General features: G+C 39.4%; 1 protein-coding gene across 4 annotated transcripts in view; it reads right to left on the minus strand.

Annotated features, from left to right (window-relative positions):
* PHLPP2 (PH domain and leucine rich repeat protein phosphatase 2) overlaps nucleotides 1-15,536 on the minus strand; it is a 77,770-nt gene that overhangs the window by 33,528 nt on the left and 28,706 nt on the right. For all 4 annotated transcript variants that reach the window (XM_003917139.4, XM_009196803.4, XM_021932129.1 and 1 more), the window contains 4 exons: nucleotides 11,213-11,403; nucleotides 4,796-4,921; nucleotides 2,054-2,208; nucleotides 1-147 (listed from right to left, as the gene is read on the minus strand). In XM_003917139.4, the coding sequence (XP_003917188.2) occupies nucleotides 1-147; nucleotides 2,054-2,208; nucleotides 4,796-4,921; nucleotides 11,213-11,403 (619 nt within the window). The remainder of the gene's footprint in view (nucleotides 148-2,053; nucleotides 2,209-4,795; nucleotides 4,922-11,212; nucleotides 11,404-15,536) is intronic.

Below are 15,536 nucleotides of genomic sequence, written 5' to 3' on the forward strand. Positions count from 1 at the left end.
TTTAGCAGATTGCCAATTTGACTTGGTAGGTCACGAAATCCATTACAGGAAAGGTTGAGCTCAGTCAGGGTAGAGATATCACATAATAATATAGGAAACAACCCAAGTTTATTATGGGACAAGTTCAGGCCCTTCAGCTGAGAAAATCTAAAGAGCAAAGGCAAAAATGGATATTGCATTTCAATACATCTATTACTATATCTTTACGAGGGACATCAATGGCCTTTGAGAATCCATTTTAAATGTCTATAATAGAATTTATTCCAAAAATACTTATTGAGCACTCGCTACACATCAAACATTGAGTGGGGACAGAGGACACCAAGATGACTAATGCACAGTCCATGTGATGAAGGAAACCAGGTCTAGCATTACAGGAGCTCTCTTTTCTCTTTAAAAAGGTAGACAATCTTGAAGAACAGCTCATGCTGGTATAATTCTTTTGTATTTCATCATACTTGATATGCTTGAAATTTTTCATTAAATTTCTACATGTAATACACAAAAGCCTTGCAAGAATTAATCAACTCATAGAGCAACAGCTAACAAATATGTAGATCAAATCCCATTTTTAATAAGCAGCTTCTTTTTTCATACTGAAATTATGTTGGCTCAAATGTCACATAAAATGAATAAACCAGTTAGAGCTTGAAAATAATGAATGTGACAGCATTTTACCATTATGTGACCTGATACACAAAATAGTAACTTTTAGTGCTTCTATTTTGTTCATGGAAGTAGAAGTATCTATATTGTCTTACCCAGAGATGGCATTGTTATAAAATGGATCTCTTGGGTTTCTTCTTGATATCCATTGTATTATAATTAAGATGTTAAAGGTTTCATTAGTAAGAACTTTTTATGAGAGACTCTGGTAATTCCACTAGGGAGTAGGATGTTTTGTTATTATACAAGTGCAAGATGGTAAGGCTGAGATGTTCTCCATGATGATGATCAAGCACTTGCTTCTACATATGAATCACATGCTTCTAGATACCTCACTCTAATGCTTCTCTTTTTCAAATTTTCAACTTGTGATTTTCAGATGACCTAACCGTGACTGCTGATTATTCCTTTGGCTTGGTGCTTTAAATTCAGAATGTATGATCCAGCCCTCAAACTGGACTACTTCTTTTTCATAGCAACTCACAAAGAAATGCTAGAAACCAACTTCCTTAAAATTACTGCTTGTTTTCATTTTTACAAGCCAATATTATTAAAATAACTACCTCATTACTAAGTAGAGGCTTACACTTGAAAAACTTTCTAAAACAATTATCAGATGAGATAACAAAACACAATATTTTCTGGACATTACTCTAGAATTATTAGCTATTAAGGAAGGATGTAAAATATGTAATTTTAATGTATATTATCTTTTTAGTCACCATCTAATTTAAATCACTTTGAATGCTTTAATTTCCTATTTCTACCTTCTCCTCCAGAAGCCCAGACAATTACTTACAACACATATTTATTCACTGCGTCCATTTTTAAGTGGAGGAGTGAGGTGGGATGAGTGGAGGGTGGGAATGGGGTATATATTTTAATAAAGGAGATGGAATAACAAGTAGGTCATAGTACTGTAGGGCTAAAATGGTTCCCGTATTAGAAGAGAGAAGCATCACAGCTGACTAAAGGCTTAAGAGTTGGCAGTGGAAGGTACAAAGGGAAGATACAGCTTTATCTCTCAGAGTGAAATTCTTATAATTAGGCCTATCTCCTTTACGTTATTTAAATTTTATACTTCTAATTCAAAAATTTCCCATATACGAAATCTCTTGATGTAACTTGGAGGCAGATCATGCATCAGTGTCAATGATTTACATGAAAAGATCACCCAGATCAACAGAAGCTCACAGAACATTTACATCAATCTTCTGTTTTATGGGGGGAAAGGGCAGGTAGGAGAACTCCGTGAATAAAAATTTTTACTTCCTCTTCAAAAGGGAGGGGAAATTTTAGAATATACATCCAATGGTAGCAGGTAGAAGTCATAAGATACTGATTATGAGTTGGTTTTAACAGGTCTGGAAACCCATTCTCCACATACTTGTAGAGTGTGTCGAGGCCTCCGGGTCTTTCTAACTGCATGAAGTTGTGTCGCAAGTTGAGGTAGGTAATATCTTGACTATAGAAGAGATGCTCAGGAACCTCCTCGAGGCTGTAACACGAGAGATCCACGGTACTGATTCGCTGAGACACCACCTGAATAACGTCAAAGAGAAGAGCTTTCTGAGCTAGTACTGGATGTCTATCACCCAGCAAAGAATGGAATGGCATTTACACAAAAAGACACTAATTAAAAAGACAGGAAAAAATAAAAAGGCAATAAGATCCAATTATTCATTTATAAATACCAGTTTTTACTTTTTCCTAAAACCATAAGCTACTTGAAAAACAAGGGTACAAGTTATAAAGTCTCCATAAGTACAAGGTAAAAAAAGAAAAACACATATCATTAAAGATGCAAAGTTAACACTTCATGCAGGAAGTAATCTTCTTGTTTGTTTGTTTGTTTGTTTTTTTGAGACATGAGTCTTGCTCTGTCAGCCAGGCTGGAGTGCAGTGGCATGATCTCGGCTTACTGCATCCTCCATCTCCTGGGCTCAAGCAATTCTCCTGCCTCAGCCTCCCAAGTAGCGGTGATTACAGGCATGTGCCACCAGGCCAGGCTAATTTTTTTATTTTTAGTAGAGACGGTTTCACCATGTTGGCCAGGCTGGTCTCGAACTCCTGACCTCAGTTAATCCACCCACTTCGGCCTCCCAAGGTGCTGGGATTATAGGCCTGATTCACAGCGCTCGGCCGCAAGGAGTTATCTTAAAATGATTCGAAATAACTGGACAAAACTTTAAGAGGCAGTGTGATATGAAAAGACATGGCCTTCTGTAGCCACACTAGCTCTGCTACTTATCAGCAGTTTCTTCAAATGCTTTGAGGATAAAAGTAAATAACCAAGCACACAGCACACTGCTAAAAACGCAAAAGACACTAAAAAAAATTAACTTCTCTTTAAAAGGGCAGAAGAATAGAATAGCTACTTAAAACTGGGACCAGTTTTATTCAGAGCAGATTTTATAGCCAACACAATATAACTATAAAATAATAAAATCAAAACAAGCTTCATAGTTCTATAACAGTATGCTAATATAATATGGGTTATAAAAATTGATCTAAAAAAAGAAACAATATATCACTAGAAAAGTCATTCATGGCTGGGCGTGGTGGCTCACACCATAATTCCAGCACTTTGGGAGGCCAAGGTGGGCAGATCACGTGAGGTCAGGAGTTCGAGACCAGCCTGGTCAACATGGTGAAACTCTGTCTCTACTAAAAATACAAAGATTAGCTGGGCGTGATGGCACACACCTGTAATCCCAGCTACTCTAGAGGCTGAGGCAGGAGACCTGCTTGAACCCGGGAAACAAAGGTTGCAGTGAGCCAAGACTGCACCACTGTATTCCAGCCTGGGTGACAGTAAGACTCCATCTCCAAAAAAAAAAAAAAAGAGAAGTCATTCATGTTTTGATGGTATGTCCTTATACTATAACAATCTCTTATACAAAATCCTGCAAAGACAGCTAGAAGAAAAAGAGAATTTGGAAATCACAATACACTTTATTGCTCTTTAAAGGCTAAAAAGCAGAAGTTGAAAGACTAATTATCCTTGGCATATAGGAATAATGGTTTGTGACGGCATTAGAGGTCACTGTCCCATCATCAATAACTGCACATTTGAAGTGGTTCACCAAGGCTGTTCTGAACATATGCAGACCGAGAAGCACTGGGACACAAGTTATGGAATGCATCCATCTATCACTGACTACTACGGTCGAGGGAAGGTCATTTAAATCTCATTGTATCTCAATTCCTTCAAGGGTCAAATCTCTTTGTGTCTTAATTCCTTCTAAGGCCCTACCTCCCAGAGATAATACAGAGGAAAATGCACCTGCAAACATTTTTGACAGCATTTTGTACTATGCATATATAAATAAGTTAAAGATCTGGTGGAATTCCATGATTTTACTCACTACATAGGAAAGGCCTAGAAAGGAAATTAAAAATTATAACTTGCTATCATTATAATTTGCCATCTTGGGAATAAGTTCAGTTTCTTTTTTTTGAGACGGACTTTTGCTCTTGTTTCCCAGGCTGGAGTGCAATGGCACAATCCTGGCTGACTGCAACCTCCACCTCCTGGGTTCAAGCGATTCTCCTGCCTCAGCCTCCCGAGTAGCTAGAATTACAGGTATGCACCACCACGCCCAGCTAATTTTGTATTTTTAATAGAGATGGGATTTCTCCATGTTGGTCAGGCTGGTCTCAAACTCCCGAACTCAGGTGATCCGCCTGCCTCAGCCTCCCAAAGTGCTGGGATTACATGCATGAGCCACTGCACCTGGCCATCAGTTTCAAAATACATTTCTCTTGGGGTACTCTATTTTTTTTTTTTTTTTTTTTTGAGATGGAGTCTTGCTCTGTCACAGGCTAGAATGCTGTGGCGCAACATCGGCTCACTGCAACCTCCGCCTCCCAGGTTCAAGCTATTCTCTTGCCTCAGCCTTCCAAGTAGCTGGGACTACAGGTGCACGCCACCACACCTGGCTAATTTTTTGTGTTTTAGTAGAGACAGGGTTTCACCATGTTGGTCAGGCTGGTCTCGAACTCCTGACCTCAGGTGATCCGTCCGCCTCAGCCTCCCAAAGTGCTGGGATTACAGACATGAGCCACTGCGCCCGGCCTGGGGTTCTCTATTCTTATCTACACATCAGAACATCCTACCACTTTTCACCTTGGATGCTTGCCGTTGCCATCGCTGGTACTCAGCCAAAGTCTCGAAGCTGACATGATAGGTCTGAGCTTGGGCTCCCGCTGAGCTGAAAGCAAGGGAGTACTGCCGTCGCTTCACTTCTTCTATCTGAAGAAGAGGAGGGGAGAAAATCAGAACCACTAAAAAAAAAAATCCTAGTCAAAAAGCAAAAAGCAATCACAAGACGAACAACTGAATTTTTTAAAATAGAGTTACTTTTTATTTTTTCTCTCTCCCCACTTGTCCCCCCCCATCTGCCAATGGGTCACACATGAACACACCCAAGGAGTACAGAATGATCCCAACACATTAGCTGTGCTTTTGCTCTATCACCAGCAGCTGGGTAGGACCTCTCGTCCTTAGGACTTGGTGGTCAGGAAGCAGGATACCAGTCCGCTATGTCCCCCTTACTGGATGGAACTCTTACCAAGTCTTCTTCAGTCCAATTCAAATCTCTTTTACTAGGCTTGAGAAAAGAGGCAAAAACCTCCCCCATTCCTATTTGGAGTGGTGGCAGGAATTCACAACACAAAAACAGCTCCTTAAAGAAATTATCGGCCAGGCGTGGTGGCTCACACCTGTAATCCCAGCACTTTGGAAGGCTGAGGCGGGGGGGATCACGAGGTCAGGAGTTCGAGGGCAGCCTGGTCAACACAGTGAAACCCCGTTTCTACTAAAAATACAAAAACTTAGCCAGGTGTGGTTGCGGGCTCCTGTAATTCTAGCTACTCAGGAGGCTGAGGCAGGAGAATCGCTTGAACCCAGGAGGTGGAGGTTGCAGCAAGCCAAGAATGTGCCACTGCATACCAGCCTGGGTGACAGTGCGAGACTCCGTCTCAAAAAAAAAAAGAAATTCTCCCCCAAATCCCAACAACTCAACCTATATAGCTTTGATAAGGAAGCAGTCTTTTTATAGTTATGGAACCACTTACATCTTTTTGTCTGGTATCTCACTTGTTATGTCATAGCTTGGCAAATCAGATGGAAACTTACATTACGTTTCTTTGCCAACTAAAGATTGAACCAAGCGGCAGAAACAAAATACTTCGAGAAAAGAGGGTATTAAAAAGATTAATTAAAATTAAATACTTTTCACAATATTAAATTGTGATACAACATAACCATTTTTCATTAGTAACAAATCATTGCAACTGAATGAGTCTGTGTCAAAATAAAGAATATTATTGAAATGAATAGATGAATAGATACTGATTGTTTTAGCATAATCTTTTAAATATTTTGGAATGCTTGACACAGAAAAGTACAGAGAATCATATAATGTCAAACACTGAGAAAGATCTGTAAATCTCACTATAATTTGTCAACTTCCCTGAGTAATTATTTTAATCTCTGTATTACAGACGTTGATATTATATTTACATATGTATAACTTTGGAATTATTAAATATTCATGGTGAAATGTTCCTTTTATCATTTTGTAATGAGTCTCTTTATCCCTACTAATGCTTTTTGCATTAAAGTCCTTTTGGCCCAGCTACTTGGGAGGCTGAAGCAGGAGAACTGCTTGACCCCGGGAGGCGGAGGTTGCAGTGAACCGAGATCGTGCCACTGTACTCCAGCCTGGGTGACACAGCAAGACTCTGTCTCAAACACACACACAAAAAAGTCTTTCTGGGCATTAGCTTTATTGAGGTATAACCTAAAATAAAATTCACTGGTTTTTATTTTTTTGAGACAGGTCATGCTTCACCCAGGCTGGAGTACAATGGCGTGATCATGGCTCAATGCAGCCTCAAGTTTATAGGTTCAAGTGATCCTCCTGCCTTAGCTTCCGGAGTAGCTAGGACTACAAGTGTCTGCCACCGTTCCTGGCTAATTTTTCATTTTTTGGTAGAGACAGAATCCCACTTATGTTGCCCAGGCTGGTCTTGAACTCCTGGACTCAAGTTTAATTCTCCTGCCTGAGCCTCCCAAAGTGCTAGGACTACAGGTGTCAGCCACTGTGCCACGCCTGGCCTTGATTTTTTTTTTCTAATTCACTGATTATAAATAATCAAGTTCATGAGTTTTTATAAATGAATAAATACAGTGTGCAACCCCATGGCCCCCAAACTTCCCTCTGTGTTCTTATACAGTCAGCCCCCTCCCCACCACGCCCTGGCAACCACTGATGTTTTCTAACACTACAATTTTTTGCCTTTTTCAGAATTTCATATAAATCGAATAATTCAATAAATAGACTTTTGTATCTGGCTTCTTTCACTCAGAATTATACTTTCAAGATTTATCCTTGTTCCTGTATCAGCAGTTCTTTTTTTTTTTTTTTTTTTTTTTTTTTGCTTAGCAGTATTTCCTGGTATAGATATATTACAATTGTTTATCAATTCACAAGTCAATGAACATTTAAGTTGTTTCTAGTTTTTGGCCATTATAAAGCTGCTATGAACATTCATGTACAAGTCTTTGTAAGAACATATGTTCATTTACTTTGGATAAAAAACTAGAAATAGAATTGCAGGGTCATTTGAAAAGCATACGTTTAATTTTACAAAAAATGAATAAACTGTTTTCCAAAGTAACTTCATTCCTACCATGATGTATAAATGTTCCAGTTGCGGCCGGGCGCGGTGGCTCAAGCCTGTAATCCCAGCACTTTGGGAGGCCGAGACGGGCGGATCACGAGGTCAGGAGATCGAGACCATCCTGGCTAACACGGTGAAACCCCGTCTCTACTAAAAAAAAATACAAAAAACCAGCCGGGCGTGGTGGCGGCGCCTGTGGTCCCAGCTACTCGGGAGGCTGAGGCAGGAGAATGGCGGGAACCCGGGAGGCGGAGCTTGCAGTGAGCTGAGATCCGGCCACTGCACTCCAGCCTGGGCGACAGAGCGAGACTCCGTCTCAAAAAAAAAATAAATAAAAAAATAAAAATAAAAAAAATAAATGTTCCAGTTGCTCCGCATCTTTGCCAAACTTGTTATTCATCAGTCTTTTAATTTTAGTCATTCTAGTGGTGTGCAGTATCTCACTGTGATTTTTATTTGCATTTCCCTAATGACAAATGAGGTTGAAGATCTTTTCATGTGTTTGTTACCTGTGTATATCTGCTTTGATGACGGGTCTCTCCAAATCTCTTGCCCAGTTTTTTACTGGGTTTGTCTTTTTGTTACTTAGTTGCAAAAGCTCCTTATATATTCTGAATACAAATCCTTTGTTGCGCATAAACTTTCATATAAATGTTTCATATGCTATTAATATAACCACACCAATTTTCTTTTGATTGCTATTTGACGAGTATATATTCTTTCATCATTTCACCTTCAACCTTCTAAGAGTAAGTTTTAATTATGTCTCTTATGAACAGCAAATAGTATTTAAAATAACATCTGACTATCACAATCATTGTGATTACAGATATATTCGGATTTATTACCATCATTATAATTTGTGATAATTTAACATGCTATTTTTCTCAATTCTTCTTGCCTTATTTTAGTGTTACAAAGTTTTCCATATTCTCTTTTCCTCCTCTAATTTTAGTGGCTATTGTTAAATTTTTCTAATTTTTCTAATAAATTTTAAGATTATTTGATGCTTCTATCCTCTTATCCCAAGAGTGAATCACACTTCACTTAATAACACATTGCCACATCTAAACACTCATGTTTCTCTTCACTTCTAGAAAATTTTCAGCTATTATTGTTTCAGATATATTACTTCTCTTTCTTCTTCCTCTCTCTTCTCTAGAACTCCTGTAAGATGTATACCAGAGCCTTTCTGAAAGGTTCTTTTATTATTTTTTTATCTGTGAAATTCTTCAGTACATCAGTTAATTACATTCAGCTACTAAACAGTGGCTTAAAAAAATAGAGGTGTCAGGCCAGGACTAGGCTAATGGCTCCATATGCCAGCAAGGACCCAGGCTGCTTTTTCCTCAAATGCCATAGTTGACATATGCTTGCCAACTCACAGTCATCGTATGACTGCTCCACCTCTGACACTGAGGGACTGGCAAAGGGTCAAGCCATCCCTTTATGACCTTTAAAGGTCAAGCTCTTTAAAAGTCTATCCATTTTAAAGAGCTTTTCCAAAAGTCCTTCCAGGAAACTTCTGTGTATATCTCAGTAGCTACAAGAGCGGTTGGAAGATTTAGTTTTTGATCCTAGGCATGCTGCTACCCTGAACAAAATTGTACTAGCAAACAGAATAGACAAAATTACTCTTCATCAATTCTTTGTCTGATCTAGAGTTTAATCACTTAAGTTTTAAATTTTAGTAACTGTATTTTTATTTCCAATATTCTACTTGGGTTTTTCATAGGCAGACATTCTGATTTCTGAATTTGTTTTCCATTTTTGTTCTTCCATTCTCTCTTAGAAAATTCTAAACACACTTATTTTCAAGTTTTTTCAGGATGTTCATTTATTTTCATTTCAATCTGAAGTGAATTTATCTTCTGATGGTTGAGGTTGTGGAAATCCTCCCTAGTATTAAATTTCTCTGTGGGTTTTTTTTTTTTGTTTTTTTTGTTTTTTTGATGTGTGTGAGAGGCAGTTTACGTTTCAGGTTCACTTGAATGGTAGGTTCATTTTCTCTCTTACCCTATCTGCTGCTTCATCTCCACCAATCCCCAACCTTGTCCTCATTCACTCATTCCCTCTCAAACAACTCTACTTACTTTCTTCACTTTGTTCTTCAGCCCCCAAGACCTCATACTGACAGTGGTGGGTTCTTGCCCCATGGTTGATACTGGAGTTACATTCATTCATTAAACTAGTGGGGATTTCATTCATTTTCCTGGTCACAGGCCATATAACTGGATTCTCCCACCTCTTTAGGACCACAGCTAGAAATAAGCCTTGGTTCCAGTCAGTGCTTAATGGCAGTTTTTGTTTTAGCTTTCTTTCAGAAACAAAAAATACCAATCAGCCTGGCTTTACGCCATAAGCCTAACCCAGGACCCTCGTTATGAACAGCAAACTATTAGACCTAAATACTTATAGGAGCCGAATTCCTGGGCTGCCACAATCTTTCAGACCCAGAGCCCAGAAGGCCCACAGACTCAGACCTTCAGATCATTTTACGTTTCTATTCTGTATTTCTAAGCTCAGTTAAGTCTTTTCATTCATTCATTCATTCATTCTTTTTTTTTTTTTAATTTTTTTTAAGAGACAGGGTCTCACTCTGTCACATAAGGCTAGGATACAGTAGCATGATCATAGCTCACTGCAACTTGAACTCCTGGGGTCAAGCCATCCTCCCACCTCAGCATCCCAAGCAGTTGAGACTTCAGGCGCCGCACCACCACACCTAATTTTTTTTTTTTTTTTTTGAGACGAAGTCTTGCTCTGTTTGCCAGGCTGGGGTGCAATGGCATGATCTTGGCTCACTGCAACTTCCACCTCCCAGGTTCGAGTGATTCTCCTACCTCAGCCTCCCAAGTAGCTGGGATTACAGGCACCCATCACCACGCCCACCTAATTTTGTAAGATTATTTTTAGTAGAGACGGGGTTTCACCATGTTGGCCAGGCTGGTTTTGAACTCCTGACCTCAGTGATCCACCCACCTAGGACTCCGAAAGTGCCAGGAATACAGGCATGAGCCACTGTGCCCAGCCAAGACAGGGTCTTGCTAATGCTCAGGCTGGTTTCAAACTGCTGGCCTCAAGTGATCCTCCCACTTCAGCCTCCTGAGTAGCTGGGATTACAGGCACAAGCCACCACGCCCAGCTTATTTATCTTTTTAATACATGTGTTCTACCTATATTGCTGTGTATTTGGATCAGATTGGATGCCTGATCCAAAGTGTGAATTCATGAGGTAATTTTGTCTGGAAGTCCTCCTGAACTCAGATTGGTTTATGACATTCAAGACTCAAAACAGAGTAAAATCATATATACATACCTTCTATAAATATTGGTATATCTGTTTATGGTCATTTGTCATTCATTCTGTTTGACTAACAAGTGAACTCCTTTCCTGGGATGGAGACTCCTCTAGGACAGACGGAAGAAATGGCATGGCTCCCTGGCTGCTGGATCACATCTTATGACTACCTCAGACTCTGAGTTTTAATTTAATTGGGGTAAAAAAAAAAAAACAAAAAAAACCCAGAAAGAATCTATTTGGTGACAGATGACGGCAGCTACTTCTAATTTCCAAAGGCAACTTCTAATGGTAGCATCCACTGTTGACTCTGGCTATTGTCAGTCCCAGAATCTAGTGCCTAGCAGTGGAGGTGGGGACGTCTAGAACAGATGGTTCTGCAACAGGATTTGGGGCATAATAGCCTCTGAACCTCTCGGAGTCTCTGATATCATCTTTAATAATGCCTATACTGGCTTCTTTGAAAAGATATGAATAAAAGCTATGAAAAGCGTATGTGATATTTTCTTAATTAAGATGATCAAATGAAAAATAATTTAACTTTATGAGTCTTACCTTTCCACCAACCAGAGGCAAAATGTGCATCTTTCCAGTTTGACAGTCCTTCACTGAGGAGACGATAAGGCAAGTACCACAGAGGACAACTAGGCGCTCAGCCCACTTATGCAGCTGGGTCTTTCCCTTGCGTACATTATAGATACCAGACAGTAGGATTCGATCCAAATGATCCATGTGGCATGGTTTTTCTGAAAAGGAAACAATATTTCAGAATCCACCATTAAAGTAGTATAAGAATACAGAAAGGGAAAAATATGTGTCAACACTCAGCAACCTTGTTCATAGATATAAGTAACCAAGCAATATAGTTATGACAAAATTAGACCTAGTCCTCACATATTATCCATCACTTAATTATATACAGTAGGAGTACCTGTGAGTTTTGGTCTATGAAGCAAAATTTTACTTTGGATGCTATTGTTAAATTAACCCTTCTTCCAACACCTATATCTCCTATGTACCTAGAGAAAGGCAGTATGGTAGAGTGGTTAAGATCATGAACTCTGGAGTCAGATATACTTGCACATGAATGCTGGTTCTGTCACTTTGTTTCCTTGAACTATTTATTCTCATTAAGCTTTACTTTACTCATTTATATAGTTTGAATCTTAACACAACCTACCTTCTGGGAATTCTTATAAAAACTAAGTAAGAGAATGAGTATAAAATACTAACCACAGTTTTAGGTACAAAAAGAACATGGAATAAATGACAACCACTATTGTTATCAGTCTACTCTAGAAGGAATATATTAGTAACTACAGGAGTACTCTAATTTTGTACATAATCCTCCATCTCTCTGCCACTAATATGGAAAAGCTTATGGTTGATACTTCAATCAACTATTCTGATCATGGTGGTGGAAATTCTACTTCCCATCACAGGCCTTCATATGACTGAGATACAGTGAACAAAACAGCACATTAAAACAGAAAAGACGTGAAGTTTTTGGTAAGAGCATTATTTTTAAAAGAAGTGTGCACCTGTAGTCCCAGTTACTCTGGAGGCTGAGACAGGAAGACTATTTGAGCCCAGGAGTTCAAGGCCAACGTGGGCATCATAGCAAGACCCTGTCTTTAAAAAAAAAAAAAAAAAAGCCGGGCGCGGTGGCTCAAGCCTGTAATCCCAGCACTTTGGGAGGCCGAGGTGGGCGGATCACGAGGTCAGGAGATCGAGACCATCCTGGCTAACATGGTGAAACCCCCCCCCCCCCCAACCGTCTCTACTAAAAATACAAAAAGCTAGCCTGGTGTAGTGGCGGGCGCCTGTAGTCCCAGCTACTCGGGAGGCTGAGCCAGGAGAATGGCGGGAACCCGGGAGGCAGAACTTGCAGTGAGCTGAGATTGCGCCACTGCACTGCGGCCTGGGCGACAGAGCAAGACTCTGTCTCAAAAAAAAAAAAAAAAACTAACTGCACAGAAATGAGCAGGAACAGCAGTATGAGGTGGTCCAAACAGTAACCCAGAAGTCGGAAAGACTGGGTTGTACTCCTGATATTATCACATAATTGTTTATATAAGCTTAGGTATCACTTTGCCTATTTAACCATGTGTTTCTCATGTATAATATGAGGAAATGAGTTAGATTACTTCAGCCTTAAAATTGTATTATTCAATAAAACTTTGTATATTAATACACCATACGGAATAAGCATTTCTCCTTCTATTCTAGGCCAATCCTTTCATCTATACAGTCATTCCTTGGTATTGGCAAGTGATTGATTCCAGGACCCCCCCTCAAGGATACCAAAATCCACAGATGCTATGGTCTATTACATAAAATGAAACGGTATTTGCATATAACCTGCACACAACATCCTGTATACTTTGAATCATCTCTACATTACTTATAATATCTAAAACAATGTAAATGTTAAGTAAATAGTTGTTACGCTAGTCTTTTTTTAGTTTTTTTTTTTTTTTTTAATATTTTTGATCCATTGTGGATATGGACGGCTGACTGTATTCTAAATTCCACCTTCCTCAGAGAGTTTGGTTCTCCCAGATCTATATTCCTAAGCTCTAGTTCCACATTTCCAACTATCCAGATATCTCCAACTGCCATTTAAGTTTACCATCACTTGAAATTCAACATGCCTGCCTGGGAGCAGTGGCTCCTGCCTGTAATCCCAGCACTTTGTGAGGCTAAGGCGGGCAGATCACAAGGTCAGAAGTTCGAGACCAGCCTGACCAACATGGTGCTACCCCATCTCTACTAAAAATATAAAAATTAGCCAGGTGTGGTGGCATGCGCCTGTAATCCCAGCTACTCAGGAGGCTGAGGCAGGAGAATTGCTTGAACCCAGGAGTCGGAGGTTGCAGTGAACCGAGATCATGCCATTGCATTCCAACCTGGGCAACAGAGCAAGACTCCATCTCAAAAATTAAATAAATAGGCCAGGCACGGTGGCTCAAGCCTGTAATCCCAGCACTTTGGGAGGCCGAGACGGGCAGATCACAAGGTCAGGAGATCGAGACCATCCTGGCTAACACGGTGAAACCCTGTCTCTACTAAAAAATACAAAAAACTAGCCGGGCGTGGTGGTGGTGCCTGTAGTCCCAGGTACTCGGGAGGCTGAGGCAGGAGAATGGCGGGAACCTGGGAGGTGGAGCTTGCAGTGAGCTGAGATCCGGCCACTGCACTCCAGCCTGGGCGACAGAGCCAGACTCCGTCTGAAAAAATAAGTAAATAAATAAATAAATAAATTGACTAAATAATGACTAAAGAAAAATTTTAAACATATGCACCATAAAAAGCAATAAATAAAATAAAAAGTTACAGGCTGGAAAAAATTGAGTCGCAAATACAGTACCCAAAGGATATATATTCAGAATACACGCAGAAGTCATTTAAATCAATATGAAAAAAGAGAAACAGAGACATGTACAAAAATATCAATGAGTAATTCAAAGAAACCGAAAGATCCAATGAAAACATGAAATAATTCTCAACCACACTAGCAATCAGGGAAAAAGAAATTTAAACAAAGAGACCATCATTTTATCTATTAGATTAGCAAAAATTTTAAAGCCTAATAATATTGAAAGGTGATACTGGAGGCAAAGGGGTACTCTGTTATACTAACAGGATATAAAAGTGTTCTGCAGTAGTAACTATTAATATTTTAAATGTGAGTAACCTATCACCCAATAATTTCACGCTTAGAGATCACTCTGAAGGAACACAGGTGTACAAAGAAGTAATTTTACTAACATGGCCGTTTTAACCATCCAAAACTGGAAACAAAGTAAATATCTATCACTAAGGAGATGGTTATACAGAGTATAATGCATACATGATGTTCAATACTATGCTCCTTAAAGAAATGTATACAGGGCCATGCACAGTGGCTCATGCCTGTAATCCCAGCACTTTGGGAAGCCGAGGCCGTCAGATCACCTGAGGTCAGGAGTTCAAGACCAGCCTGGCCAACATGGTGAAACCCCACCTCTACTAAAAATACAAAAATTAGCTGGGTGTGGTGGCAAGCCACCTGTAATCCCAGCTACCTGGGAGGCTGAGGGGGGAGAATCACTTGAACCCGGGGGGCAGAGGTGGCAGTGAGCCGAGGTCATGCCACTGCACTCCAGCCCGGGCAACAAGAGTGAGACTCTGTCTCAAAAAAAAAAAAAAAAGAAAAAAGAAAAAAGAAATGCATACAGAAGATGGTTCTGCAAATGCTGACAAGTTAAGATCTCCAAGACAAACTCTTGGGTGAAAAAAGCACGAAGATCAATACCAAATAATATCACTTATATAAACAAAATCCAAATGGTTCTATGAATATATACTATATAGGAATAATCAAGTTGGAAAATTCTGAACAGGTATGCACCAAATTGACGGTGGTTATCTATAGAGCAGTTAATGGACTTTGGAGGTAATTATAACAAATTAAAACACCACAGATAATGACACCATATTCATATTACACTTGTGTAGTTAAAAACCAAATGTTTGAAAAGCAAAAATATATGAATAAAAATATAAAATATACATATAAAATAAGACTAAGAAAATACGCAATCATAAAAGTAATTGTATTAGGGTGGTGGAATGCTTTTCTACCACGTTCCTCCTATATTTTAACAAAGAAGCTTTAAATATGCGTAGTAACATGAGATAGTATTTTTGCAATTGGGACAAAGATTAACAATGATACCTGACGTTGTCAAAGGTGTAGGGAAATAAGTACTCTCAAATTCTACCAAATCGAGTATACACTAGTAACACCTATTTGTGCAATTTAGGAATGCTGAGTCAAAATTTTAAATGTGGCGGGGCGCAGTGGCTCACGCCTATAATTCTAGCACTTTAGGAG

Source organism: Papio anubis, chromosome 18 (assembly GCF_008728515.1).
Source record: "Papio anubis isolate 15944 chromosome 18, Panubis1.0, whole genome shotgun sequence".
Lineage (NCBI taxonomy): Eukaryota > Metazoa > Chordata > Mammalia > Primates > Cercopithecidae > Papio > Papio anubis.